This window comes from Geotrypetes seraphini, chromosome 1 (genome assembly GCF_902459505.1).
Source record: "Geotrypetes seraphini chromosome 1, aGeoSer1.1, whole genome shotgun sequence".
Classification (NCBI taxonomy): domain Eukaryota; kingdom Metazoa; phylum Chordata; class Amphibia; order Gymnophiona; family Dermophiidae; genus Geotrypetes; species Geotrypetes seraphini.
This window is the reverse complement of record NC_047084.1, coordinates 290,470,852-290,486,151: the sequence shown is the minus strand read 5'-3', so window position 1 is coordinate 290,486,151 and position 15,300 is coordinate 290,470,852. Positions and strand designations below refer to the sequence as shown.

The window sequence follows — 15,300 nt, the reverse complement described above, 5'->3', positions numbered from 1 at the left end:
ATTATTATTATTATAAATTTGTTATATTGTCTATAATGTTAAAGCAGGTCTAAGCCATAATACTAAAAATGCATATAGAAAGGAACTCAATTTCAATAGGACAGAAACAACACTCACAAAGGCCCCAAGCATACCATGAACATGTGCATCGCCAGAACTTAGGTGCACACACTTGGCCAGCTCACACAAAATCATACACAGAGTCCTTGAAGGGTGACTTAGAGAAATGTATTTGACTGTTATGCTAGTATTCAATAAAAGAAAGTAGACACCTATGTTGCTTTATAGAATAGACTCCTACCAGGTGCCTAGCTACGGAGAATTACTTCTAATGTTCTCATGTATTCTATTTATCAATCTAGCTGCAGCTGAATACACTTTAAACATTATCATGGTGAAACCCAAATAAATTACAGTACAGTAGACTCTCTGTTGACCAGAACTCAAGCAACCAACAAAGAAATACTGTAATACTTTAAATAAAAATAAAATCAATTTCTGGTGGAAATTTAAGTGTAAACTTGGCACACCACACCTGAGTATGCCCATGCTTTGCCCACCACACGTCCGATAGTTTGGAACAGTTTATGGTATGGCATTGTATGGGGTATAGTATTAGTTAGGCTTATTTTTAATAGTAACTCTCAAGCAACCAGAAACTAAATTTATCCAGCATCTACCAATCCCCTTGGGTGCCGGTTAATGATCTTTAAAAAAAAACCCACACTATTATCATCTGAATGACCAAGCAAAATTCAGCATTTGACAGGAAAGGTTTCAGTCATCATAAAAAATATAATTGAAAATACCTTTTTAAAACCTAATTAATCTGAGGCTTCATTGAAAGCCTAGAAAGGGTGGTAGATGCATGGAATAGACTCCCAGTAGAGGTGATGAAGACAAAGATTGTGTCTGAATTCAAGATAGTGTGGGACAGGCACGTGGAATCTCTTATGGAGAGGAGGAGATAGTGGATGCTGTGGATGGACAGACTTGAAGGGTCATTTGGCCTTTATCTGCTATCATGTTTCTAGCTGTAATTCCTCCATCATCCTGGACTTTTCTTCCAGTAACTTATCCAAACCTTCTTGATCCCTGCTATGTTAGTCATCTGGACCACATCCTCCAGCAATATAATTCCACAGCTTAAGGACAGATACCAAGTTATACTGCAAAAAAAAATCACTGTTTGGAATTGTTAGCTTACTAAACAAGGAAATTTTACTGTACCTAAAGTTAGGCTGAATACGAGAATTGTTTGATCATGAGATTATGTTCCTTATCAATTCCCCTCTGCCACCACTTCTCTCACACACATGCATACACAAAGTCCTTGAAGGATGACAAATATGAGTCATCTTGCATAAACAATATGTCTGCTTGCTGAAAGGATTCAGCTAGAACCTAGCCTGGCAAATCCAATTAGCTATAAAAATAAATTTATTTTAATAAGAACCAGGTTACAGCAGCCTTGGAAATGTTAAAGAAATCTGAGCTAGAAAGAGTGCATTCCATTCAAAGAAACATAGTAACACTTGTGACTATTCCATAGGCGTCGGAACAGGGGAGGCCACAGGGTCCATGGCCTCCCCCAAAATTGCCGATCGATGTTTCTCGATGTTGTACTTTCTATCTTTGGGGCAGCCGATGCGCAGCATCAAGCAGCAGGGCTGCCTGCCCCGGAACCCTTCATTCTACTTCCGGGGGCAGGCCTGCTCGTTGACACTGCATGGCAGTTGTCCCAAAGATTTAAAGTACAACACCGGGAGGAAGTGAAGTCAGTAGCTGGTGATGAGTCATGCAGCAGGATTACGCTAGAGCTAGGGCGGAGCTCCTGTGCCCCCCAAACCAAACAGCACTTCACTCCCTATGGACTAATCAACCCACTTAGTCTGCCCTTTTTTCCTATTCACTAGTGGGATATTCCAGCTGCAAGCCACAGAAGTTTGAGTACTTATTAGATATCACTCCTTCTCCAAATCTATTTTTGTTCACTTCCTCTTTAGTTCTCTACCATTCTATGCAGGTGAGAATACTTAATCCAAAGCCCAGCCATCCAGTCTCTTACCATAAAGCTTATTAATAGTCCAAACAGCTAGCAAAATTAATAAGGCGCTTGCCTGAAAATCCATCCTATCAGTTCCGCAAAACCTTAATGCTACCATCAACTTACCAGCATCAACCCAGATTTGTTGTTGTTGGGATTTTGGGGGGTAGAATTGCATCCTGCTTGTGCTACCCCAGCTATCTCATGTCCTGTAGTGTCACTAAGAGGGGGAAGTTATCAATGGGAGCTACCGTTAAGCTGTGTTATTTTACCGCTAGCTTCTGCTATTTTAGCATAGGTCTCATTTTATGCAAACAGCCCTAATTATTAATAACTGGGGATAACAGTAAAATAACACATCTTAATGGTAACTCCCATTGATAACTTGATAACTCCTCCCTCCCCCACAAACAGCACCTAGCTTCCCCCACACATGACCATATCAGTCCTTACTATCGCTTACTGCATTGGCTGCCGGTGGAGGCGCAAGTACTATTCAAATTTTCTTGTATCAACAAGGAAAACTAGGAATTCACATTTATTTGCTTATCCAAGAATTACTTGTTGCAGATACAAGATTTTTTGGGATAAGACTCTCATATCAAGCAGGTAAACAGCAGTTTTGGCTGAGTAAATACATTGGTGAAATTATGTTGTCTTATGGTACATTTCGTAAAGAAATTAAGTCAATGCTGTTTGACAGATTTATTTCTTAAATGTGGGTACTATTGTTAGCAAAACTCTATATTGAGTATATCCAAGAAACTGTTGTACTTTTAACTATTTGTATTTCGCTGATTGTCCAGCCTTCTTCTGTGTAAACTGCCTAGAAATCGTTTGGTTATGGCGGTATAGAAGAATAAAGTTATGTTATGTTATGGAATATGTATTTGGATATTATTTTGCTGTTTCTTCAGTCAACGATGACCTATGAAGGGACACTTTTGAAAGGACATCCAAGTCAGAATAATGATGTCCAAGTCAGAGTGTCCCAAATGGACATTCATCTCACATGTATTTTTGAACAGGATTAAGGTCAAGAATTTCTGTTCGAAAATACTTGAGATCGAGGAGCTGTCCTTCGCGCAGGGCCGGAGAGATAATAGGGAGCCTCACACTGTGCTTTCTCCCCTCCCAGCGGCTCTCCTTACAAACGCAGCGATTGAAGAAGGAAGCCTTGGAGCTTTTGCTGAGTCGGGCCGCCTCTGATGATGCAACTTCCGCTTTCCTCAGAGGCGGTGCGACCCAACAAAGGACCCGAGGCTGCCTTACTGAATCGCAGTGCTGGCAAGTAAGGAGAGTTGCTGGGAGGGGAGAAAGCTGCCGGGCATGGTGAAAAAAAAAAAGGGACAGCTGCTACTGGACCTGGATAGGGAGAAGGAGAGATGCTGCTGGGAGGGGAGGATGGAAAGGAGTCTGGGAAGCTGCTGGGTAAGGGGAAAAAGGGACAGCTGCTACTGGACCTGGAGAGGGAGAAGGAGAGATGCTGCTGGGAGGGGAGGAGGGAAAGGAGTCTGGGAAGCTGCTGGGCAAGGGGGAAAAAAAAGGGACAGCTGCTACTGGACCTGGATAGGGAGAAGGAGAGATGCTGCTGGGAGGGGAGGAGGGAAAGGAGTCTGGGAAGCTGCTGGGCAAGGGGGGAAAAAAAAGGGACAGCTGCTACTGGACCTGGAGGGAGGGAGAAGGAGAGATGATGCTGGGAGGGGAGGAGGGAAAGGAAAGGGAAGAGAGTTACTGCTGGACAGGGGGAGGAGAGAAAGGAGTAGAAAAAAGGAAGGAAACAGCTTGCAGGGAGATTAGAGGAGGGGAAGGGGAGAGACAGGAATGAGATGGGAAGGGGGGTCAACAGAGAAATTGAGAGGGACAAAGATGCTAGATCTGGTGTAGGAGAGATAAAAATGAAGAGAGCAGTGAAGCTGGAGTGAATCGTGTAAAAAGGAGAGAGGGGCATAGGCTGGATGGAAAGGGGAGAGGGGCATAGAAAGAAGACAAATACCATATGGAAGGGGCAGATGCTGGATTGCAGAGACAGAGAGGGCAGACGCTGGAAGGAAGAGAGTGAAAAGAAGATGAAAGCAGAAACCAGAGACAACAAAAGGTAGAAACAAATAATTTTATTTCTATTTTGTGATTAGAATATATCAGATTTGAAATATATATCCTGCTAGAGACATAACTGGGGACTGCAGTATTCTGTTAGCATTATATTTCTATGAACTTGGCTTGTTCAGTTTTCTTGATAGTAGAGGGGATATATGTGAAGGGGAGGGGAGACAGGGGTTTTGTTGGTCCGTGCTCTGTATATTTGTATTTATAAAATCACAATTGTTCAGAATATTGTTTCTTTTTATACTTTAATAAAATACGTTCAATATAAAATCATAATTGCGGCTTGTGCAGATGGGATCAGATGGTTTGCGGGGACCGAGCTCGCGGAGATGGGGCGTAAATGGGGTTTTTAAATTTTAGTCCTAGTAGTTTGCCGGTCCACAAAATAATTATTTTATTTCTGCCGGTCCACGGGTGTAAAAAGGTTGAAGAACACTGATCTATATTATCTCATACGGTAGTTGATATCAGTATTTTTATGATTCAGGATCTCCCATACCTTCTTTTCTGCTGCCTTGTTGCTCTCAACAGGACATGTAAGGATTAGTTGTGTTGATGCTAATTTGTGTGCAAGTAATCACTGATATTGAGGATAATTATCAACGAATAAAATCTGTTTGAACACTGTTCCATCCCCCAAGTAGAGGTAGAAGTATGAGTACTAATGACAACCACACATGGTACTTTTAGCTATGTGGGGAAAGGGGAAAGGTTAGGTTGGGAAAGGGAAAGTATATCCCAAGCATACTTGCACACATATATTTTGCACCTGTTTCAAAGCACCTGCATTCCCCTGCCAGTCACAAGGACAGTGCACTTTGAAAATGAGCTTTAAGGCCCATAGGCAATTTAAAAATTTCTCTTAATATAATTTCCATAAACCATCAATACCAATAATCTCCAGATCCAAAAATTAGGTCATACAGAATAGCAAAGATAAATACAACCACTTTAAAAAATATATTTCTAAACGCAATATGACATTGAACTCTGGAAGGGTAGTTTATTTCCAATTCAAAAACATTTCTTTGTCATTTCACAATGAGTAAGACCTGGAGAGAAGATTGAGCTTGGGATGAGGGTCCTATGTAGTGAATATAAGCATCATTTATGTTCCTTTTTTATTAGTTATGTGCATTTCTTTCCTCTTTTATTTAACTTTTTTTTTATAAAACCCAAAAAACTCTGTGGAGTGACGATGTTCCCAAATGGACTTTATTTGAAAGTATCAAAGTTCCAAAGGTACACTAAAATCATCCACATAAAATAATTCCATCCACATAAAAGTAAAACATCCACATAAGAGCCTTAAAGGACCTAGTCCGCTAGGGATACAGGACCCAACACGGTCCGCGTTTCGATAAAAAGTCTTCTTCAGGGGTCCCTGGGGGTCCTATAAAGGTGAGTACGTGGGAAACAATTGTGTGGTGAACCGGAAGCTAGCATTGTGTGGTGAACCGGAAGGAAGTTATCCTGCCACTGTATCGAGCAATGGTGCGCCCACATCTGGAATACTGCGTCCAATACTGGTCGCCATACCTCAAGAAGGACATGGCAATACTCGAGAGGGTCCAGAGGAGGGCAACGAGGATGATAAAGGGTATGGAGAACCTTTCATATGCCGAACGGTTGGACAGGCTGGGGCTCTTTACCCTGGAGAAGCGGAGACTGAGAGGGGACATGATAGAAACTTATAAAATCATGAAAGGCATAGAGAAGGTGGAGAGGGACAGATTCTTTAGACTAGCAGGGGCAACTAAAACAAGAGGTCATTCAGAAAAACTGAGAGGAGACAGATTCATAACGAATGCAAGGAGGTTCTTCTTCACTCAGAGGGTGGTGGACACCTGGAACGCGCTTCCCGGAGAGGTGATAAGACAGAGTACAATTCTGGGGTTCAAAAACGGACTGGATGACTTCCTGGAAGCGAAGGGGATTACAGGGTACAGATAGAGTTACCTTACAGGACATTGAGCGAATGGGGTATGGATATTTTAGGTTAGGTAGGGAACACTTCCAGGTCATGGACCTGGGGGGCCGCCGCGGGAGCGGACTGCCGGGCACGATGGACCCCTGGTCTGACCCAGCAGAGGCAATGCTTATGTTCTTATTTGTTAACCACTATGACCCATTTAACCAAAATAAGGTGGTTTATGTTTATTAAAAACTTTACATGCTGCATATATAGCCAAAAAGGATCCAAGCGGTTTATAATACGTAATACATATAGCTAATCTCAATAAATGACAAATGATTCTGCAAGTGGAGTAGCCTTAGGGTTACCATATGGCTCCAGCAAAAAGAGGACGGATTGAGACATCCGGGGGTTTTCTGGAGCCATATGATAACCCTAAGTAACCTTACAGTTAGAGCAGCAGGCTTTGACCTAGTGAACTGGGTTCAATTCCCAGTGCAGTTCCTTGCCAAGTCATTTAAGTCTCCATTGTCCCAGGTCCACAAAAAAACTCCATTAGATTGTGAGCCCACTAGGAACAGAGAAAGTACCTGCATGTAATGTGTACAGTGTTGTGTATATCTAGTAATGCTCTAAAAATGATTAAAAGTAATCTAAAATGTGGTACAGCATTATCTGGCTATCCAAAATTATTGCATTTATGACTAGTAGGGATGGGCAGCAAAAATATTTGTGGTGTTTATTTTCTCGAGGGGGGAGGATGTAGTTCCGACATGAATGTTGTCAAGAGTGCAAAGGAGTGTGCACAATATGTAAAGAGAGTGCATTTTTCTTAATGAGAATGCGCTCTCTTCCTGATACACATTCGAGTACCATCACGCATATATGGTGCCATCATGCATGCACAAACCATCATGTATGAATGCACTATCAAGGAAAGAGTGTGCACTCTAAGAAGGCTGCGATATCCGTGCACATATGCACCATTATCAGTGAATGACATTTTGTCACAAATGACAGCCCATCCTTAAAGCCTAGGGGTATGTCATCATCTTAGTTTTGAATCCCCAAACTCTCAAGCACCTGACAAGAGAGAAGAAAATTTGTATACTGTACGATGCAAATTGTATAACAGAACTTATCTTAAAATGTGTACATTGCAGGGTGGATGATCGTCGTCTGCATCTTTCAGCTGTATGTTGGATAATTGCATTTCTGACTCTGTGCTCACACTACACTGTATATCAGTGGTCTCCAGAGTGTGGCCCCAGGGCCACATGCGGATCCTGAAGTCTTCCATTGTGGCCCCTAAACAGTTATCTATAATGCTCTTCAAATCCTGTAAAATGTGTTAAATCCAATCATCCCTACATGTTATAGGAACTGCAAAAAATCTCTTAAAGTGAGTTCTCAGGTATCTCATTTATGGAGTTTTCTACTGTTGACAATCCAAAATAAAGTGAGTTTTAAAAAATATATCCTTAAAGTGTTGTAAAATCAATGTTAGTATTCATTTTTGATGTTTAATACCTAGTCCTAACAAGGAGGTTTTCAAAATTAGAAGTATATGTAAGCTTGAAATCTTGTGGTCCTCCGAGTTTTCTCATATTCACACTGCGGCACGTTATACCCAAAAAGGTTGGCGACCACCGCTGAACATACTCCATGAGCCTCATGCTATAGATTACAGAGAAATGAGGATAAAAGCACTCATAAAATCTATCCTACACTTACCAGGGCACCTTCTAAAGCAAACACAGCTGCAGCTCCTGTCTTCTCTAGGGGCTCCATGCGGCGCCTCCACCGACGTCTGCGAAAGCTGTCCGTCTTGCGGTACTTGAGATGGAACTTCCAGCCAAAAAGAGATGCATACTCCCATCCTTCACCCTCCGCCTCTTCAACTTTATGCTGCACAAGGTCAGGAATAGCATTTAAGTTAAATATTAGTGGATTAATTTTCACCAATAGCCAATAATACTGTATGTACACGGCGAGGAAATGGTACAATTTGTCTAAATCAGATCTTATGATGTCTCTTAGTGGTCAGTTAGGTGATGCTTAAGCTTTGCTTTGCCTTTCATGTGGCAAGGGACGCTTGCATGGTTGCTTAATCCTTAACAACTTTACTAAGCAAAGATTTGCTTTCAATTGAGTTACATGCAGAAAGGGAACAACTGAAACAATCCCTCATAAGTATCCCAGTGTCAGGCTTGAACTCAGGGTTACAAAGATAAACAAGAAAACGCAGTGCACAAGTTATAAACATACTAGTTCATAGTTTATAGTCACTCATGGGGCACTGAGACAATAGTACATTTAATTAAGCTAAACCACATATGGGGTCAATTTAGAATTTGGCACACTAGGTTACAAATTCAGCAATATCGGAACACAACTTGCTCAACTATATAATGTCGTATAACAAACTGAGACAAGTACAATGAAATCAGATTATCTGATACCACTTATGAGTAAGATAGTGAACTTCAAACACCCACAACCTTCCGGTGCTTTTACTGGGGTATGAATATCATCACTAGTTCACATCAAACTCACTGCGGGCTATTATGGAGTAATACTAATTCAGCTAAGCTTAGACTATAATGTAACATAAATACGTGGAGGGGCATAATCCAAAAAAAATGTCTAAGTCCCCTTTTGGCCTAAGGCCTTAAACGTTGAAAGTAGAAGCAGGGAAAATGTCCATTATCAAAAAAAACATCCAAAAGGAGTTTTTAAAAAAAATAATGGCCTGCCTCTACGCTCAGCTGTTTAAACGCCCAGACCACCACTACGTCTAAACTTATACCATATAATCAACCTAAAAAAAAGCCTAACTTCCAAATGCCCTACAACGAACCGGGCAGGAGGGAGCCAAGCCCTCTTGCCCTGCGGCACCCCCGAACCCCCCGACACTATCGGGGCAGGAGGGAGCTCAAGCCCTTTTGCTCAAGCGAACCCTGAACCCCCGAGACTATCGGGGCAGGAGGGAGCCCAAGCATAAGGCCCCGCCCACAAAAGGGACCTAAGCCTACTGGGCCTATTCCGGTTGGCCCAGGCGTCTCAGGCTATACCTTTGGGCGGGATTTGAGCCGCCTGGGGCAATCAGGCCCTAAAGCCAGCCATTCAACGATGGCTGGTCTGTCGGATGGACGGGCTTGGCACCCGTCCGTCCGACGAATGATTTTGAAGGGAAGGGGTGGGGTGGAGGGGTCATGGGGTCAGCGGGGGGGGTCATGAGTCAGCAGGGGGGGCAATTAGGGGTTCGGGGGGCCCTTGCATCAAGGGCAGTGGCCTTGGGCTCCTTCCTGCCTGATCGTGTCGGGGGGGGTTCAGGGTGCCGGGTCAGGAGGGCTTGGGCTCCCTCCTGCCCCGATAGTGTCAGGGGGTTCGGGGTTCACTTGAGCAAAAGGGCTTGAGCTCCCTCCTGCCCCAATAGTGTCAAGGGGTTCGGGGGTGCCGGGGCAAGAGGCGCCTCCAGGAGCCTAGGGAGGCATGCAAGCTTGCCTAAGTTCGCGTAAGGCTAGGCATGGGCATGGTTTGGCCCAGAAGTAGCCTTAAGCGAACCTAGGCGGCTGTATGTTTATCCCTAGGCCAGTGGGAGACATGTACAATGTAGGCCAGCAAAATGCTGGCCTACATTGTAAGTAGACGCGGCTGCTGAGCTTATTGCGGCAAGGGATCTCCCTGCCACAATAAGTTTAGTGAGCGCAGTTGCGGCCACCCATCCCCCTGAACAATCACCGGCAGGAGGGATGCCGAATCTCTCCTTCCAGAACCCCCCACTCACGTAGATTGTAGTGGCTCCCCCCACCCCCACCCCCCTGGGAACCCACACACACTAGAACCCCTCCTAACCCCACCCGAAGCCCCCTGTACCCCCCCGACAGCCCTCTAATCTTTTTTGAAGGCCAGTCGGACGAGTCTTCCCTCCGTCTGTACGGCATGCCTGCCTCTGTCTGAATGAGGCGGGCCTGCCCCTTCCTGGTACATTGTGGAATGCACTGGGGAGGGGCCAAAGGCCCTGACCATAGGAGAGGCCTTAGGCACCTGGGCCAACCAGAATCTTAGGTTGGCCCATGTGCCTATGGGCGGGGCCTTAGGCACATGGGCCAGCCTAAGATTCCGGCCCAAAACATATACATGTTCCGATAATGATCATTTCTTAGAAGTGCTTATCCTCAGTGCATTTCTTTTTGAATCATTGGTTTGGTTTTTTAAAAAAAAACACCACGTTCAAAAGAAAAACACACAAGCCATTTGGATGTAGGAGAGGTCAGCATTTTTAGTAGACTGGCTGCACAGACATCCTAGCAGAGCAGTGGGGCAATCTAGGGGGCATTGCAGTGAACCTCACATAAAAAGTCCCAGATACACATCTCACCACAGCCTCCTTATATTGCGTGGTGAGCAGTGATGTAGCGAGGGCAAGTGGTGTCCAGGCGGTGGCATCCCTCCCGTGCCCTCTTCTCCCCCCCCCCCCCCCCCTGTTCCTTCTCTCCCACCCCCTGCCGCCCACGTGCCCCCCTTCCCGCGTACCTTTTTAATTTTCCAGGCACAAACAACATCATGAACTTGCTGCCCGCTCTGTGAAGTCTATCCCTTTGATGTCACTACCTGGGTGCAGAGCATTTATCAACTTTATAACACACTCAAGTACTTATCTTTCATTAAAGTTACTGACGGCTGACAGGTTTGATGGAGGAGCACAGTGTAAATGGGGGACAGCCTTGAAACAGTCTAACGCTGAAACATGTCCCCAGCAGGTAGTAGCTTTAATGAAAGATAAGTACTCGAGTTTGTTATAAAGTTGACAAATGCAAGCTTTACATTACATTAGGGATTTCTATTCCGCCTGTGCCTTGCGGTTCTAGGCGGATTACAATATAGAAGACATCTGGGCATTTCCAGTAGAATTAAAGCAAGTTGATAATGGTATTATAAAAAACAAAATATAAAAGAGAATACCATGCAGCAGGAAAATTTTAAGACATTTCAGGTTATTTGGGAGCCATTAACAAGATACTGTAATGATTGAAATTACTGCATAGAATACATATTAATTTTTTCCCTTTTGTTCATACATGTCCGGGGGGGGCAATATTTCATGATTTCTTTTGCTTATGAATAATTGTTGGGTATAAGGGAGGGGGAATATTTGATGAGAGTTCGAAATTGATGATATATTAAGTGATGTTAAAGTATAAAATGATTGTATTTTATGTTATACTTATTGTGAGTTTTTAAAAATGAATAAAGATTTATAAAAAAAAATCAAAAAAACAGGAGAATTAAGTGCATTAAATGGATCAATGACAATTTGGTTGCAGTTTCTCTAAATTAAGTTGAGATGAGAGTTTACTGCATAAGTTTCCAAAGATCCAGTAAATCAAATTAAATATATAGAAGTATAAAGGAAGATTGCATAATACCATTTTGGATTATTTTTTATAATTTTTTTTAGTGGTCACACGCTAATGGCAGACAGGAACATAAGACAACCAAACTGCAGTAATCCGTATTACAAAATATTTTTCTATTTAGTAAATATCAGTTCTCACTGGAAACTAAAACCATTTGGAACATCTTGGGACAATAGAACGCTTTGGGTAACGTTGCTTTTCCATTCTTCATATATATGTTTGTTCTTCTCTTTGATATTTGTATTTTATGCTCATAGTTTAATGTGTTTTCATTGTTTTTATTGATGCATTTATTTTATTGTATTCATTTACTTATCATTTTGTTTTTTCATAGATTTTCATTTGTTAGGTCCTATTAATGTTTTATATCGTTGCTTTTAGACTCCTGATGCAGGCCTCTGGCCGAAACACGGCTTGTGTTGAGTCACCTTGTGATATTTAATAAAGAGTGTACAACCACAAAAAACAGGGAGGAATGGAGGGAAGTGTAATCCAAAAATATCACTCCAAAACAAAAGCACCACATAAGCTATCTTTCTTGGCTTGTGTGGCGCTTTTGTTTTGGAGTGATATTTTTGGATTTAATAAAGAGTTCCATTCCATTGGTTGCCATCTCCTGCGCTTTTGTGTGCACACGCTAATGGCAACATTACATGTGCCCATTAGTGCCAGAAACTTGAAATAGCCCATTTTCCAGCTGCAAGAAAAAATGGCTTTAGCACGCAGGATTGAACTCCTGAAGAAATGGCCTGGTATTTGACAACCGGCACCTTTTTTTGCTAGAAAAAAAATGCATTGATTAAAAAAAAATACCCCTTTAGAGGTTTATTTTTCAAAAGCTATTTAAAAAGTATTTACTCTTGTAAACCCAGCTGTCTGAAAATTTCCCACCCTTCTTCCCTAGTGCTTAATAACTAGGCAGACACAACCCCCCTTGCCAATCTCACCACCACACACATGCAAACACATAGTCCCCCCAGATCTTCAAAAGGTCAGCCAGTAGTCATTTCTTTATAAGGATTCAATTATCATTATGTAAAAAAAATATACAGTAAGTTGTAAACTTCTTCTTGTATCCTCTCATTCTGGAATTACATTACAATTTTTCCCGTATGCTGTAGCGAGATAAACTTTTGGTGGCATTACTTTTAATGAATTTCTGAATCTTTTCGTTTACAGTCAGTTTCAGTGCTCCTCTATTACAGGTTATAAAAAGTGCAGCTGGCAACATCACAGCTGCTTTGCAGTTGTTTACCCTGGGATTTCAAAAGGGCATTTTATAAGCATATAAGTGAAAGGCTTCAAGTTGTCAAGGCGGCTTGCAGCTATAATGTATATATAGTCAAACAGAGACATCTAGGGGTGGTTGACAGAAATGCTCTCAAGCACTTAAAAGGCCTTGAAAGAAAAGGTGGCCATAGAGCAGCATCTGCACACTGTCTCTCTTGCCCCTTGCCCAATATTCCTGACACAGGGCAGACAAGGGAGGAAATTTTTCCATTATGGTGGCTTGTGCCAGAATGACAGATCCATTAAGATGGCTTTGAAAACCACTATGAATTGACTCCTCAGTCATTAGTAATGGTGTCGAAGCTTTCAATAAAGATAATGATACTGTATGATGGAGTGAGAGAGGTCAAATGAATTAAGGAGGCCTCAGCCCTCATTGTAGCATCTCAGCTTCAGCACGAGCAAGTTCACCTCTCACAATCTGCTGATACTGAAAATGTTGAGAACAAAGGTTCAGATCACTGAATGTCCAGAAGACAATCTCCATCCCTCAAGTAGTTAGGGCTCTAGCGACCAGGAAAAGGAGCATCTCCAGCATAGGCAATTGAATATAGCAGCACTCTGATTTTTTGATTTTTTTTTGGGGGGGGGGTTTGCATGATGTGGTAGGAACAGCAGTCCTTCCTCCCGTTATCCCACTCTTTTGGAATTCCTCAAAACCACACTCCACCAGACCCTCCCAAAAACTGAAACTATCATTCCCCTCTATAAAAGGTATATCCCACGCAGGAAAACTTGGAACATCTCTCCCCTTTAGAACCACAGAACTCTGGAACAACCTCTCATCCCCACTCAGAAACTCAAGCTCCTTCCAATCCTTCCGCAAACACTTGAAAACTTGGCTCTTTGCAAAAATCTAATCACCTCCCATTCTCCAGTATTCTGTCCCTCTCTTTCCTCTTAGTCCCTCTCCTTTATCCCTTATTGTAGTTCCTTTCCTCTTAACTCTGTAAACCGTGCCGAGCTCTGCGCTTGCGGAGATGGCGCGGTATACAAACCTAAGGTTTAGTTTAGCAGTAGCAATCAGCATTTACTGTATTTATATAAAAGCGTATATGCTACTCAATCAGAAATGATCCAGGTAGATTACTAATAAGGCATGGAGGGCAGAACAATATCTCAGGAAGCTGGAACCCCAGCAAACAAGGAACAGATGGTGCAATTTCTTGTGACTAGTATAAGACATAGAGCCCCATCACCATTTTATGGATGAATAGCAGAACGTAACCTGACCAAGTCTGATCCAAAGACCTGTGCCTTCAAAATGGATATTCTGTGTCAAAGCACTGCTACACTCCAATTACATCAACCAAGGACTTTGTGACCAGCTGTATCTCTTCAGGAAGATTCCAGAAATCTTTGAGTTTCAGCATTGTTTATTTTGCGCCAGCTACTCTGGAGTCTCTCTGCATATTTTCAAGATCTTGCATATTTTCAAGTGCCTGCATTATTGGTACCCGATGTTATCAACAACCAGACAATCCCCATTTTCTGTTTTATTACGTTTTGATGAGCATGACAAATAACAGCACTCCAGAACAACATTTTCAATAAGCATTTTGTAATGTTTTGTGAAAGTAAATTAATTCAGATATTATTTGAAGCTCTGTATTGGGCCCATGACAGCTGTATCAATCAGACCTATGAAAGTTTTAAAATTAATTTGTGGTAATTGGGCCATTTCTAATAAACTAAAAATAAATAACTGTAGAACTCTGTTTTTGGTCTTTGTATTTATATAAATGTTATACTATTTCTGTAAGGACTTATATTAGAATATTCATTGAGGGCTTAATTTACTAAACTCCCCCTTTTTTTTTTTTACAAAATCGCAATAGCGATTTTCAGCACACGCCAGTGCGTTAAATGCTCTGCACTGCTCCCAATCCATTTTAGGATCCAGTTTAAATGCACCTGTGTCATTTTTAAGCTTCTCTATGGAATATTTGGCCCTTTGGTCCCTTTATACTGGAATACCCTTAGATCATGCCATTCGAGGAACACACAGAGATATAAACTACTGTTCCCTTTTTTCAAAGGAATTAAATCGACCGGGAAACTCAGACAATCTTTCGCTTACAAAACTGGTAGAAATGTGGAATGGGCTTCCTGACTCTGTCAGATTGATAGGTCAGTTACAACAATTTCGTAAACTCCTAAAAACTTTATTATTTACACAATACTTGAACAATTTACCTAAAGATTTAATGAATTGATTGCTCTAGAACATTTATTTTTCTCTTATACTCTTGTTTGTTTTCTTACTGGTCTTTAATTACTTGTAAACCGAGTTGAGCTCCGTTGGGAGATGACCTGGTATATACATCAAAGACTAGACTAGACCTGCGCTAAAAACTGCATTGCGGTTTTGTAAAATGGGGGGGAGGGGGTGGTAAACCTTTTCTCTTTAGTCATACAATGAGAGAGGCCGTGACTGGTGGAGTGAAGATTAGAATCCTTGTTTCTGGACTTTCAGACCAGTATAATGCACTAGTCCATACAGAAGCACCAGCAGT

At 42.1% G+C, this 15,300-nt stretch overlaps 1 protein-coding gene across 7 annotated transcripts in view; it reads right to left on the bottom strand.

The window, feature by feature from the left end:
- DYSF (dysferlin) overlaps window positions 1-15,300 on the bottom strand; it is a 539,803-nt gene that overhangs the window by 258,698 nt on the left and 265,805 nt on the right. For all 7 annotated transcript variants that reach the window (XR_004540213.1, XM_033953409.1, XM_033953435.1 and 4 more), the window contains one exon: window positions 7,806-7,979. Coding sequence is in view for 6 of the 7 variants with exons in the window: in XM_033953409.1 (XP_033809300.1) it covers window positions 7,806-7,979 (174 nt within the window). In the remaining variant the exon portion in view is untranslated. The remainder of the gene's footprint in view (window positions 1-7,805; window positions 7,980-15,300) is intronic.